The sequence below is a fragment of the Muntiacus reevesi genome, chromosome 8 (assembly GCF_963930625.1).
Source record: "Muntiacus reevesi chromosome 8, mMunRee1.1, whole genome shotgun sequence".
NCBI classification, from domain to species: domain Eukaryota; kingdom Metazoa; phylum Chordata; class Mammalia; order Artiodactyla; family Cervidae; genus Muntiacus; species Muntiacus reevesi.
Window position 1 is genome coordinate 36,059,847 of NC_089256.1, and position 12,452 is coordinate 36,072,298.

General features: G+C 44.8%; 1 protein-coding gene across 1 annotated transcript in view; it reads right to left on the minus strand.

Moving 5' to 3' along the window:
- Positions 1-12,452, minus strand: part of PP2D1 (protein phosphatase 2C like domain containing 1) — a 44,666-nt gene that overhangs the window by 11,928 nt on the left and 20,286 nt on the right. Inside the window, exons 2-3 of the mRNA XM_065942105.1 lie at positions 6,166-6,307; positions 1,517-2,589 (exon numbers count right to left, since the gene is read on the minus strand). Coding sequence (XP_065798177.1) covers positions 1,517-2,589; positions 6,166-6,307 — 1,215 coding nt within the window. The remainder of the gene's footprint in view (positions 1-1,516; positions 2,590-6,165; positions 6,308-12,452) is intronic.

Sequence of the window (12,452 nt, forward strand, 5' to 3'; positions counted from 1 at the left end):
TTAAAGATTCAGACTTACAATGATCAGTAAATCAGTCCTAGAGATGGAATGTACAGTATCGGGACAAGAGAGCATATATATTTTAATCATCAAACTTGCAAAGAGACTAGAACTTCCAGCCACTGAAATTATAATTATGTAATGTGATAAAAGTGGTAATTATTGCTACTATGGCAGTCATGTTACAGTATAAAATTGTATCAAATTAACTTGTACCTCTTAAACTGACAGAATGTTACAAAGTACAAATATGATATACAAATAAAAATATGTACTTTTTAAAAGCGGTACTTAGATACCCTTAGATATGAGAATCCTTGGAAGACTGCGTGAGAAATCGCTCTATATTTAATAGGTGGACACTGTCATTCGTAATAATTCTACCCAGGAAAGGGTGGTGGAACCCTGGTTAAGCATCTCAAGGAACTCGGGTTAACTTGGCTGAGACTTTTGACCTCCGGGCTTTCCATTTTGGCAAGTTCCTTAGCTAGAACTTTAGAATGCAGGTGAAAAGAATTGCTTCTTGGACTTCCCTGGCAGTTGGGAATCCGCCTGCCAATGCAGGGGACACAGGTTCAATCCCTGGTCTGGGAGGATTCCACATGTTGTGAGGCAATTAGGCCCGATCACCGCAACTCCTGAGCATGAGCTCCGAAACAAGGGAAACCGACACCGTGACATGACCTCGCACCCCACGGGACAGCGGCCCCTGCTCTCTGCAACCAGAGAAAGCCCACACACAGCAAGGAGGACCCAGTTCAGCCACAAATAAATGCATAGATGAGTACAAATTAAAATAAAATTTAAAAAGAACTGCTTCTTGAAATAAAAGACTCCAGCCACGTTTTTGAAGAAGCACATATATGCCTAGGGACTGCCCTGGTGTTCCAGTGGTTAGGACTCCCCCTTCCAATGCAAGAGACAGGTTCGGTCCCTGGTTGGGCAACTGAGATCCCCATATGCCAAGAGGTGCAGTAAAAAAGATGAAAACAGAAAAAACCCACACCGGTAACACAGTCATGAACGACTGGTTCCTCTAAGGTGAAACTGACGCGGCTTGGCCAGTGAGCACAAGAATGACCTCTTGCAAACGTGTTAGTTACCGGAATAACTGACCACTTTGAGCAGCTATATTAACAACACTCAAAGAACTTTCCTTTCTCCTAAAAGAGGGAAGTGTGGGAAATGTTTTGGTTCCATCCAGATCTAAGCAAGTGTAATAGATTTGCTTTGCCTTGATCAACTGCTGTGTGACTACCCTATTTAGAAAACTTCATATTTGAATCACATTGTTTCATATACGTGCCTCTTTGAGAAATAATTACAATTCATTTTGTGTCTGCAATCTGAATCTAAACTGTGGTTGTTGATCATTTCTTAAACTGGTCAATGTAATATCTAAGCATGAATAAGTCACTAAAGAATAGATCAGTAGATAATTCTGGAAGCATGAGAGGTTTTGCTGCCAGGAATAAAACATATTAAGATGTAATCTGCCACCATTCAACATACATACCAGCATTTGCAACGTGTAGCACTCCAGTGGTGATTTTTGACATCCCCGAGCAAAGATGCCTATCCGCCAAAGCACCAAGGTCACTGATTCTTCCCCAAGACTTCCTGGCTTCGGGACTCTCAGCATTGCTTTCCAGCATGCAAGTGACTGCAGAACAGCCACTCCATCGGACCCTGGACACTTCCCTCCTTCCAAGACGTAAAAGCCTGTCCATTCTCCAAAATGCTTTGGCAAAGGCTTTGTGTATGTTCTCATACACGCTTTTCATTCCTTTTGTCCTTTTCTTTTTGGAGGAGAAGGAGTCTTCTATAGCTCTATAGTCTTCTCTAAACACTGTGTTAAAAGAATTGATTACTTTTTGCTCTTCAGGAGTCATTTGGTAGGAAGGATCAAGTCTGGAAAGTTGATGGAGAAGTAAAATTGGGAGTTCTGTAGAGGTCAAGTCGGCCGCTGAGGCTCCGTGATGTCCATCAAACAAACCAAAAAAACACACATTGGGTTTACTGCCAAAATTATTCACAACAATGAATTTATCATTCATGTCAACTCTCCATGTGGCATTCCTGTCATTGCAAATAGCTGCTCCTTTAATTAATAGGTGACTGATTTTTTGAGGGTGTATGGAACTCTCGCAAATGTTCTCCATAATCCTATAATATGCTGGTACCTGTCTCTTCCACAGTAGCTCAAAAGCATTATTAATGCTCTGCAAGGTTTTCTCATTGAACGCAAAAGATGACAGCAGCTTAGTAATGACGGACTGTCTCTGGTCCATGATCGCCGAGAGCCCTGGTCTCCTCTCCCCGGTCCACTGCAGGCCCAGCGTGCTCAGAGCCACATGCCGCTTCTTGTGGAGGAAAATTCCAGGCAGGCCAACCTCACGCTTGCAAACGGAGCAGGGGAACGTGATCATCTCATCACAGTCCTGCACTGAAGAGTGTTTTTCAGAGACGTCTTTTGATGGTCTCTTCTTCTTCCTTTTAAAGTGCTTTCTTTTCCATGTCAGTGGGACTTCATAGCCGGAATCAGCTGTTGGTTCTCTCGTGTACAATTGCCTTGATTTCCAAAACACTCTGCAAACAGGATGAAAGATATTTACATGCCAGAAATGAGGCAATTTGCAGTTTGCTTTGACTCCTCGAGATTTAATATTGCTCTAAAATATTCTGATTGCTCTTTCTGTGATTCCTCCTCCAAAATACAGAGTACCAACCCAAGAAATTGGTCACTGATCTGTGTAGGCCTGAGTGAAATTAGGCAAAATCTCTAGGAAGCCAGATAGACCTCTAAGAACAAATAGAGAAATCAGCATAATACTTTATCTGGGCAAGTGAAGGTATATGCTTGAGCCTTAGCAATGTGATTTCAAGTATGAGCATAATTATTTTTGTACTTAAATTTTTCCTAATAATAAAATAATTTATTACATAATAATTAATAATTTATTATTTATTATAATGCTATCACACATTATATTATTATAAAATAATTTATTATATAATAATTTATTATATAATAATATATAGTATAAAAAGATATAATAATTTTTAAAAGCACTTTTGTCCTAATTAAAGCATTCTCAAGGAAATGAATGGGAGATGTATCTGATGCGGGTGCATTTAATGTGCTGCTTTCCCTGCCTGTATTTAAATCCCTGCCATACACAGCTCTGTTGGATGTAGCCATTCATCCCTACAGGAACATTTCATTCACCAATTTCCACTTCATAATGCTCGTTGATCTATTAGCCTATTAGAAAAATTTCCTGGCTTTGCCTCACCAGCCAATTCTTGTTTCTCTTTTTTAATGGAAAACTCAAACAACACACAAGAATGGAAATATGTAATGAGCCCCCATCACCAGCTTCAACCGCTATTAACATTTTTTCACTCTCATTTCCTCTATGTCCTCAACCACATATTATTTCATTTTACTCATTTCTTTACTGGAGTATTTTAAAGCACATCCTCCAATTCTATCGATCTCACTCATCACTTCAGTACTTAGTCAGCACACATTCACTTCTTCAATATCTACCACAGGCCAGCTGCCGTGCAGCCACAGTGCCGCTTAGGAATCAAGTTGGTGCCTTGGCCTTGAAGCAACAAGGCAAGGAGTCTGTGGCCTCATCCGCATGCTCATACAAAGAACCAGACAGGTCCAATGGAGCCAGGCAGAGTCCCGTGACGAGGCCCAACCGAGGGCCCAGCCCTTCATCTGCACAGGAAAGGGGCCCTGTGACAGCTGAGCTGACTCGAGAAACACTCAGTTGAGAAAAAGCAGCAAGAGCTCCAAGGCAAACACATGGGGCTACCAGTTAGCAGGCAGGAGGGGGAAGACGACCCAGCCAGGGAGCTGGACAGGCAAGCACAGATGTACGGGAAAGTGGCAAAACTTTTCAGCTCTTCTGACCAAAATGTATATCAAATATTTTTTAACTGCTATTATTGCATAACATCCATGTAAAGGATGCAATTTTTCTGAGGCTTGTTGAACTGTTTGGATCATATTTAATGCACACTTATTCTGTAGTTAGACCTAGAGTCTTCAAATAAAAATCAAGTTGTATCAGCACTTTATTTTTCCATCTATAGAGGATAGCCATAATACAACTCTCTCTCAATAGAGCCACTCTGGGAAAGTAACATGTCCGTTCATTCATTCAACAAACACTAGGGGGGTCTGCCATTTGCCAGGGACTGTTTTATTTGCTTGAGACAGAGAGGTGAACAAAGGGATTGCCTGTGATTAAGCTTATAGCCTCATACGAAAACAGACAATAACTAAAGGAAACACGGAAACTGATGCCATCAGACAGAGAACTACTAGTGTGAGAAACAGGGCAGGACAAGAGGAAGGACGTCCCCAGAGGTCCAGTGCTTAAGAGTCTGCTGCTGAGGCAGCAGACACGGGTTCGATCCCTGGCCAGGGAAGAACCCCCGCCACTGGGCAGCTGAGCCCGAGAGGCACAGCCGCTGAGGGCCTGGAGCCCGCGCTTCGCGGTTAGAGAAGCCGCCTCGGTGGACAGGAGCTCCCACTCCCGCAGCTGGGAAAGCCCGCAGACATAAATGAGACCCAGTGCAGCCAACGGTAAGCTAAAAATAAATAAAGACACTGTTAGGGAAAAGAATAAGAGTAGACAAAGAGGAACTTCCGGGCGGTCCAGTGGTTCAGACCCTGAGTTTCCAATGCAGGGGCACCAGTTCAGTCACTGGTCAGAGAAGATCCCACATGCTGTGTGGCATGGCCCAAAAAACAACAACAACAAAAGGTAGAGAGACAGAAGTGCTTTTAGTATAAGGTAGTCAGACGAATATATCACCCCTCCATGAACATAGTCTACCAGGAAATCACGGTTTCATTTGACTGAGAAAGTGGAAGAAAAAGAAAACTGCAAATATAATTGTTTACAAACTACATTTGTTATCCGATACAAAAAAAAAAAAAAAAAAATTACCTGAAAGCACTGTTCGCCTCCATGCTCCTTTGGGATTGCCACCTTCCTTCGCCCTCTCTTCACCAGTGTCCCCTGGCCCCTGTCCCTCCAACCTGCCTGGCGATGGTGGCGGTAGGAGTGGGCTGATGGGGACGGTGTTGATGGCCGGGCGAGGGTCCCCTGACTTGGTCATGGACCTCCCCATGTGGAAGGTTTGCTACATCATCTGGAACCTCAGTCAGAACTGACTCTGATTCTGAAGGACTATGAAGCAATAAGGGCACAAACTGTGCTAAGTAACAAACTTGTCTTTGAAATTTCTGAAAGAAGGATCATTCATTGAATATACTGCTTTATGCCTGCATGATCAGATTCAAAAAATGAAAGGAGTGCCTATCAATTCATGTCAACTAATTGACTGTCAATTAAGTTGTGTTCCCACTCAGGGAAAGGTATCTTGGGCCATCTCTCGAGGACATGCCTTCTTCCCTGTCCTGGAGAGCCTGTCTACTCCAAATCTTTGCTTGAAAGTTACAGTTCTGGTCCCCGCCATTTTTTCTGGACTTGTTGTTCCTTGAGGCTGACTTCTCTGTGGCCGATACCTTTAGTTCTTAGGCTCTTTGAAGCTGCCCTCCCTACAATGGAAGCACACGGTCTTAACTGTTCGATCACCAGGAAAGTCTGGGTTCCTAGGTTCTTAATCCACAGCTGTATTCCACTTTCTCACCCTGGGCTGGATTAGAACTGGAGTCCAAGAGTAGCTTGTTTGCATATTGAAGATTGGACAAGCCTGGCTACTTACTTGCCATCACAGCAGGCACATATCCCAGTCAACCCAAAGTTATTTGCCCAAAATGGAACTCACTGCCTTTCCTCTGGGCTTCCCAGGTGGTGTCGGGGTAAAGAATCCACCGGCCAATGCAGGAGATGCAGAAGACTCAGGTTCAATCCCTGGGTCAGGAAGATCCCCTGGAGTAAGAAAAGGAAACCCACTCCAGCATTCTTACCTGGAGAATCCCATGGATGGAGGAGCCTGGCGGGCTGCAGGCCACGGGGTCGCAAAGAGTCAGACACCACTGAGCGCTCACACACTCACCTTTCCTCCAGAATCGCCTCCCACCATTAACGTGCTGAGGCTGGAGACAGTGTTGGCCTGGGTCCCTTTCCCTGCGGTTCCAGATTAGGGTTGGCCAAGAAGGGAGCCTGGGGGCACCTCCTCTGAGCGCCGTCACTGCTCAGCGAGGCGACCTCAGGTGCAGGGGCGCTTGTCCGGCTCTCAGCACTGATGAAGACTCCCCGAATCCGCAGCAGCTCCTGCCCTCGGAGCCTGAACACGCTCCCTGTAGACTCGTCCGCTAGCGTCCCCACATGGTGCTCCCTCCGCGGCTGCGCCTTCTCAGCTTCTCAGGCTTGTCGGGGACTCCTCTGCCCCTTCCCTGTCCCGGAGGTCCTCTTGCCCGGCTCCTTCCACAAACTGTGTAAGGTCAGATTTCAACAGTAAAATTTTCACTCCATCACTCGTGGGCTTCAGCGTTACTGACTGAACCCGAGCTGACACAGGCGCCACCAGCATCACCGGTCCTCCCCTTCAGGACCGGCCGTCGCAGCCCCGCCTCCCCCACGTGGCCCCGCCCCGCCGCGATCACCTGTCTTGGGACCAAAACACTCGGCCAGCAGGACCCCCCTGGGCGGGGGCCGCTCTTCCCCCTCCAGTCTGGCGGCTCCTCAGCGCGACCTCCTCGGGGCACGCAGAGCTGACCCTACTGCCTGAGCCTCGTGACCGATTTGCCCTTGTTCTTGGGATAAAGCCTTCGAGCTCCACCTCTTTTCAGTTCAGTTCAGTTCAGTCGCTCAGTCGTATCCGACTCTTTGTGACCCCATGGACTGCAGCACACCAGGCCACCCTGTCCGTCACCAACTCTCAGAGCTTGCTCAAACTCATGTCCATTGAGTTGATGATGCCATCCAACCATCTCATCCTCTGTCGTCCCCTTCTCCTCCTGCCTTCAATCTTTCCCAGCATCAGGGTCTTTTCCAATGAGTCAGCTCTTCGCATGAGGTGGCCAAAGTATTGGAGTTTCAACTTCAACGTGAGTCCTTCCAGTGAACACCCAGGACTGATCTCCTTTAGGATGGACTCATTGGATCTCCTTGGAGTCCAAGGGACTCTCAACAGTCTTCTCCAACATTACAGTTCAAAGGCGTCAATTCTTTGGCACTCAGTTTTCTTTATGGTCCAACTCTCATATCCATACATGACCACTGGAAAAACCATAGCCTTGACTAGAGGGGCCTTTGTTGGCAAAGTAACGTCTCTGCTCTTTAATACGCTGTCTAAGTTTGAGTTCTGGTAACTCGTCTAACTTCCTCAGCATCATTGCTGCCCTCACCCCCCCTCCTTAACTCTTTCCCGGTTTGGTAAGAAATGGCATTTGGTTATTTTAATCTGAATTTCTTACTGTTCCATTAGGTTGTTTTAAGTGTTTTGGTGGTGGTGGTGGTTTTTTTTATTGTTGTTGTTGTGGACATTTTTAAAGTCTTTACTGAATTTGTTCCAATACTGTTTCTGTTTCGGTTTTTTGTCTGCAAGGCACATGGGATTTTAGCTCCCCAGCCAGGGATAGAACCTGTGCCCCCTGCACTGCAAGGAGAAATCTTAACCACTGGACCACCAGGGAAGTCCCTTCAATTGTTTTTTGGGGGATTTTTTTTTTTAATCTGTTTTCAGTTGGGTCTTCAGTTGCTCTTAAATCCACACCATCTGTGCAGGTGTCCTACACACTCACTCCCAGCCGCCGCCGAGGCACCCCGTCCGGGTGGGAAGGTTTCTGGGGCGGTGCCTTCAAGCAAGTGCTGACTCCCCTGGGCTCCAGCCCCTGGGCAGGGTTGGGTATCTCTCCCGTGGCTCTGTGTTCATATCTCCACATGCAGCCCTCAGGTCTGCTGGTGATTAGGGTTGTAGGAAAACATCCTTGCAAAGTTGACTTAAGAGCAGCTTCTTTCCAGAGGCAAAACTAGAGAAAACATATTCCTGAAATACTCTGCAAGGGAAAAGATAGGTCTACATCCACGTGGATTCTTAGCTTCTCTTCTTCTGAAGTGTATTTGCCGTCTGTTAATTCTGTTGTTGTTCAGTCACTAAGTCCTTTCTGACTCTTTGCAACCCCATGAACTGCAACACGCCAGGCTTCCCTGTTCTTCACTATCTCCTGGAGTTTGATCAAATTCATGTCCATTGTGTAAAATAATCAATTGGTTATTTTGTGTTTTTTTAACTGAAAAATAAAAACAGGTACTTCTTTTTATAAGATACAGAAGTATGTAAAGGAAAAGCAGAGGTCTCTCTTTCCCCAAAGTTACTACTGCCAAAAATTAGGTGTGACTTGTTCCAGGCGGGTTTCTATGTATTTTCATATACGTATACCTAAAAACGTAGACACGATCTATTTTGAAGTTGGAGTTTAATTTGCATATGGTCAGTTGCAGAAATTCTAAATGTACAGCCTGATGAATTGTGTAGGAATACACTTGTAGACTCCATGAACTCATGTTTTCTGTATTTTAAAAAATAAGGTTGCAACATGATCACAGTATTAAACTAAAAATGTTTGCTGTCACTAGTGCGCAGTGATGACTTTTTTAGCTCAGTACCTAGCAACCTTCCCCATTTCTTTTTTTTTTTTGGCCAAATGTCTTGTGGAATCAACGAGAGCACGGAGCCCTAACCACTGGACCATCAGGGATTTCCCTCCACCTGTCTATACAGTCCATGGGATTCTCCAGGCCAGAATACTGGAACGGGTGGCATTTCCCTTCTCCAGGGGATCCTCCCACCCCAGGGATCGAACTGGGGTCTCCCGCATTGCAGCCAGATTCTTTACCAGCTGAGCCACAAGGGAAGCCCCATTCTTTTTAACCGCTATATTATATTCCACAGCAAGTGTAAAGATGCTACCTAGGTTATTTAACCATTTACCTCTAATGAGGGAAGTGGTTGCTTCTGTCTTGTTTGCTGTAACAACATTACAGTGAACATGAACATGCATGGTCAGGTGTCTTTGGTGGGTGCTGGTGCTGGCTGGATGTCCAGACGTGGAAAGTCGACAGGCGGAGCGGAAGGGGCAAGGGCTCAGGGGTGCACTCAGGTCCCAGCTTGCTGCTGGCTCGCTGGTCTCTGAGGTCGTCTTGCTATTCTGGATCCCAGTTTTGTCAGCGGTGAAACCGAGGTACTTCTCGGAACCTTGCTGACTGATGAGAAATGAGCGCTGTCTGCCCAGCACTGAGCGAAGCACAGAGCAGACGCTCACCACGCACCGTCACCAGCAGTCGTACTGACTCGGGAAGGCTCCATAGGCCCCCGCGCTGCGGCGCATGTGTGCGTCCATTGCCTCCTCTCCCAGTGACGCGCTTCCGCCGGTTTCTGTCTGCTCACTTCCAACCGTCCTCGTGCTTGCTTTTCCTCATCAACCCGGCTCCATGTCACTTTACCGACACTCCCATGTAGATGTATACACACGTATGTACACAGACACACACGCTTAAAAAGCAGCTTAAAGTAGAGAGTAGAGGACTTCTTGGTGGTCCAGTGGGTAAGACTCCACGCTCCCAATCCACAGGGCCAGGGTTCGATCCCTGGTCAGGGAACTAGACCCCACATGCTGCAACCAAGGCCCAGCACAGCCAAATCAGTGAAAAGATATTCTAAAGACAGAGTAGGCAGGAAACATGGGTAGAGAAATTCAGAATCGGAAGCTTTAATATTCTTGAGAGTATCATGTGTCGTCTAAAATGACAACTTGTACTGTTTGCCCAAATATAGACATAAAAATAAGGTAACTTAGTAAAGAATTATATAATTAATGCACAAAAATTGATTTGAAAAATTCATATGAAAAAACTATAAAAAATAAAAGAACATGAACGAAAACATGAATAAAGGCAAAAGCTCATCTATGTTTTGGACTGGAAGACAATATTATATAGATATCACCATACAAAGGGGGACTATATGTACAACATGTGTAATTGACAAGGTATATAAATTCAGACGAATGCACAATTGTACTCATCTCACATGCTAGCAAAATAATGCTCAAAATTCTCCAAGCCAGGATTCAACAGTACATGAATCAAGAACTTCCAGATGTTCAAGCTGGATTTAGAAAAGGCAGAGGAACCAGAGATCAAATTGATAATATCTGTTGGATCATAGAAAAAGCAAGAGAGTTCCAGAAAAACATCTACTTCTGCTTTATTGACCACACCAAAGAAAAAGAAATGCAAAAAAAGCAAAATGGCTGTCTGAGGAGGCCTTACAAATAGCTCTGAAAAGAAGGGAAGGGAAAAGCAAAGGAGAAAAGGAAATATTTACCCATTTGAACGCAGAGTACCAAAGAATAGCAATGAGAGATAAGAAAGCATTCCTCAGCGATCAGGGCAAAGAAATAGAGGAAAATAATAGAATGGGAAAGACTAGAGATCTGTTTAAGAAAATAAAGATTAAAAGGGAACATTTCATGCAAAGATGGGCTCCATAAAGGACAGAAATGGTAGGGACCTAACAGAAGCAGAAGATATTAAGAAGAGGTAGCAAGAATACACAGAAGAATTGGAGAAAAAAGATCTTCACAACCCAGATAATCACAATGGTGTGATCATTCACCTAGAGCCAGACATCCTGGAATGTGAAGTCAAGTGGGCCTTAGAAAGCATCACTATGAACAAAGCTAGTGGAGGTGATGGAATTCCACTTGAGCTATTTCAAATCCTGGAAGATGATGCTGTGAAAGTGCTGCACTCAGTATGTCAGCAAGTTGGGAAAACTCAGCAGTGGCCACAGGACTGGAAAAGTTCAGTTTTCATTCCATCCCAAAGAAAGGCAGTGCCAAAGAATGCTCAAACTACCACACAGTTGCACTCATCTCACACGCTAGTAAAGTAATGCTTAAAATTCTCCAAGCCAGGCTTCAGCAATACGTGAACAGTGAACTTCCAGATGTTCAAACTGGTTTTAGAAAAGGCAAAAGAACCAGAGATCAAATTGCCAACATCCACTGGATCATCGAAAAAGCAAGAGAGTTCGAGAAAAACATCTATTTCTGCTTTATTGACTACGCCAAAGCCTTCGATTGTGTGGATCACAATAAACTGTGGAAAATTCTGAAAGAGATGGGAATACCAGACCACCTGACCTGCCTCTTGAGAAACCTATATGCAGGTCAGGAAGCAACAGTTAGAACTGGACATGGAACAACAGACTGGTTCCAAATAGGAAAAGGAGTACATCAAGCCTGTATACTGTCACCCTGCTTATTTAACTTATATGCAGTGTACATCATGAGAAATGCTGGGCTGGAGGAAGCACAAGGTGGAATCAAGATTTCCGGGAGAAATATCAATAACCTCAGATATGCAAATGACACCACGCTTATGGCAGAAAATGAAGAACTAATGAGTCTCCTGATGAAAGTGAAAGAGGAGAGTGAAAAAGTTGACTTTAAGCTCAACATTCAAAAAACTAAGATCATGGCATCTGGTCCCATCACTTCATGACAAATAGATGGGGAAGCAGTGGCTGACTTTATTTTTGGGGGCTTCACAATCGCTGCAGATGGTGACTGCAGCCATGAAATTAAAAGACACTTACTGTTTGGAAGCAAAGTTATGACCAGCCTAGAGGTCATATTAAAAAGCAGAGACATTACTTTATAGACAAAGGTCTGTCTAGTCAAGGCTATGGTTTTTCCAGTAGTCATGTATGGATGTGAGAGTTGGACTATAAAGAAACCTGAGCACTGAAGAACTGATGCTTTTGAACTGTGGTGTTGGAGAAGACTCTTGAGAGTCCCTTGGACTGCAAGGAGATCCAATGAGTCCATCCTAAAGGAGATCAGTCCTGGGTGTTCATTGGAAGGACTGATGTTGAAGCTGAAATTCCAGTACTTTGGCCACCTGATTCGAAGAGCTGACTCATTTGAAAAGACTCTGATGCTGGGAAAGATTTAAGGCAGGAAGAGAAGGGGACAACAGAGGGTGAGATGGTTGGATGGCATCACTGACTCAATGGACATGAGTTTGGGTAGACTCCGGGAGTTGGTGATGGACGGGGAGGCCTGGCATGGTACGGTTCATGGGATCTCAAAGAGTCATACATGACTGAGCAACTGAACTGAAATGAACTGAAAGCCTTTGACCACAACTGTGGAACACTCTGAAAGAGATGGGAATACCAGACCACCTGACCTGCCTTCTGAGAAATCCGTATGCAGGTCAAGAAGCAACAGTTAGAACTGGACATGGAACAACAGACTGGTTCCAAATAGGAAATGGAGTACGTCAAGGCTGTATATTGTCCCCCTGCTTATTAACTTATATGCAGAGTACATCATGTGAAATGCCAGACTGGATGAAGCATAAGCTGAAATCAAGATTGCCAGGAGAAATATCAATAACCTCAGATATGCAGATGACACCACCCTTAGACAGAAAGCAAAAAACTAA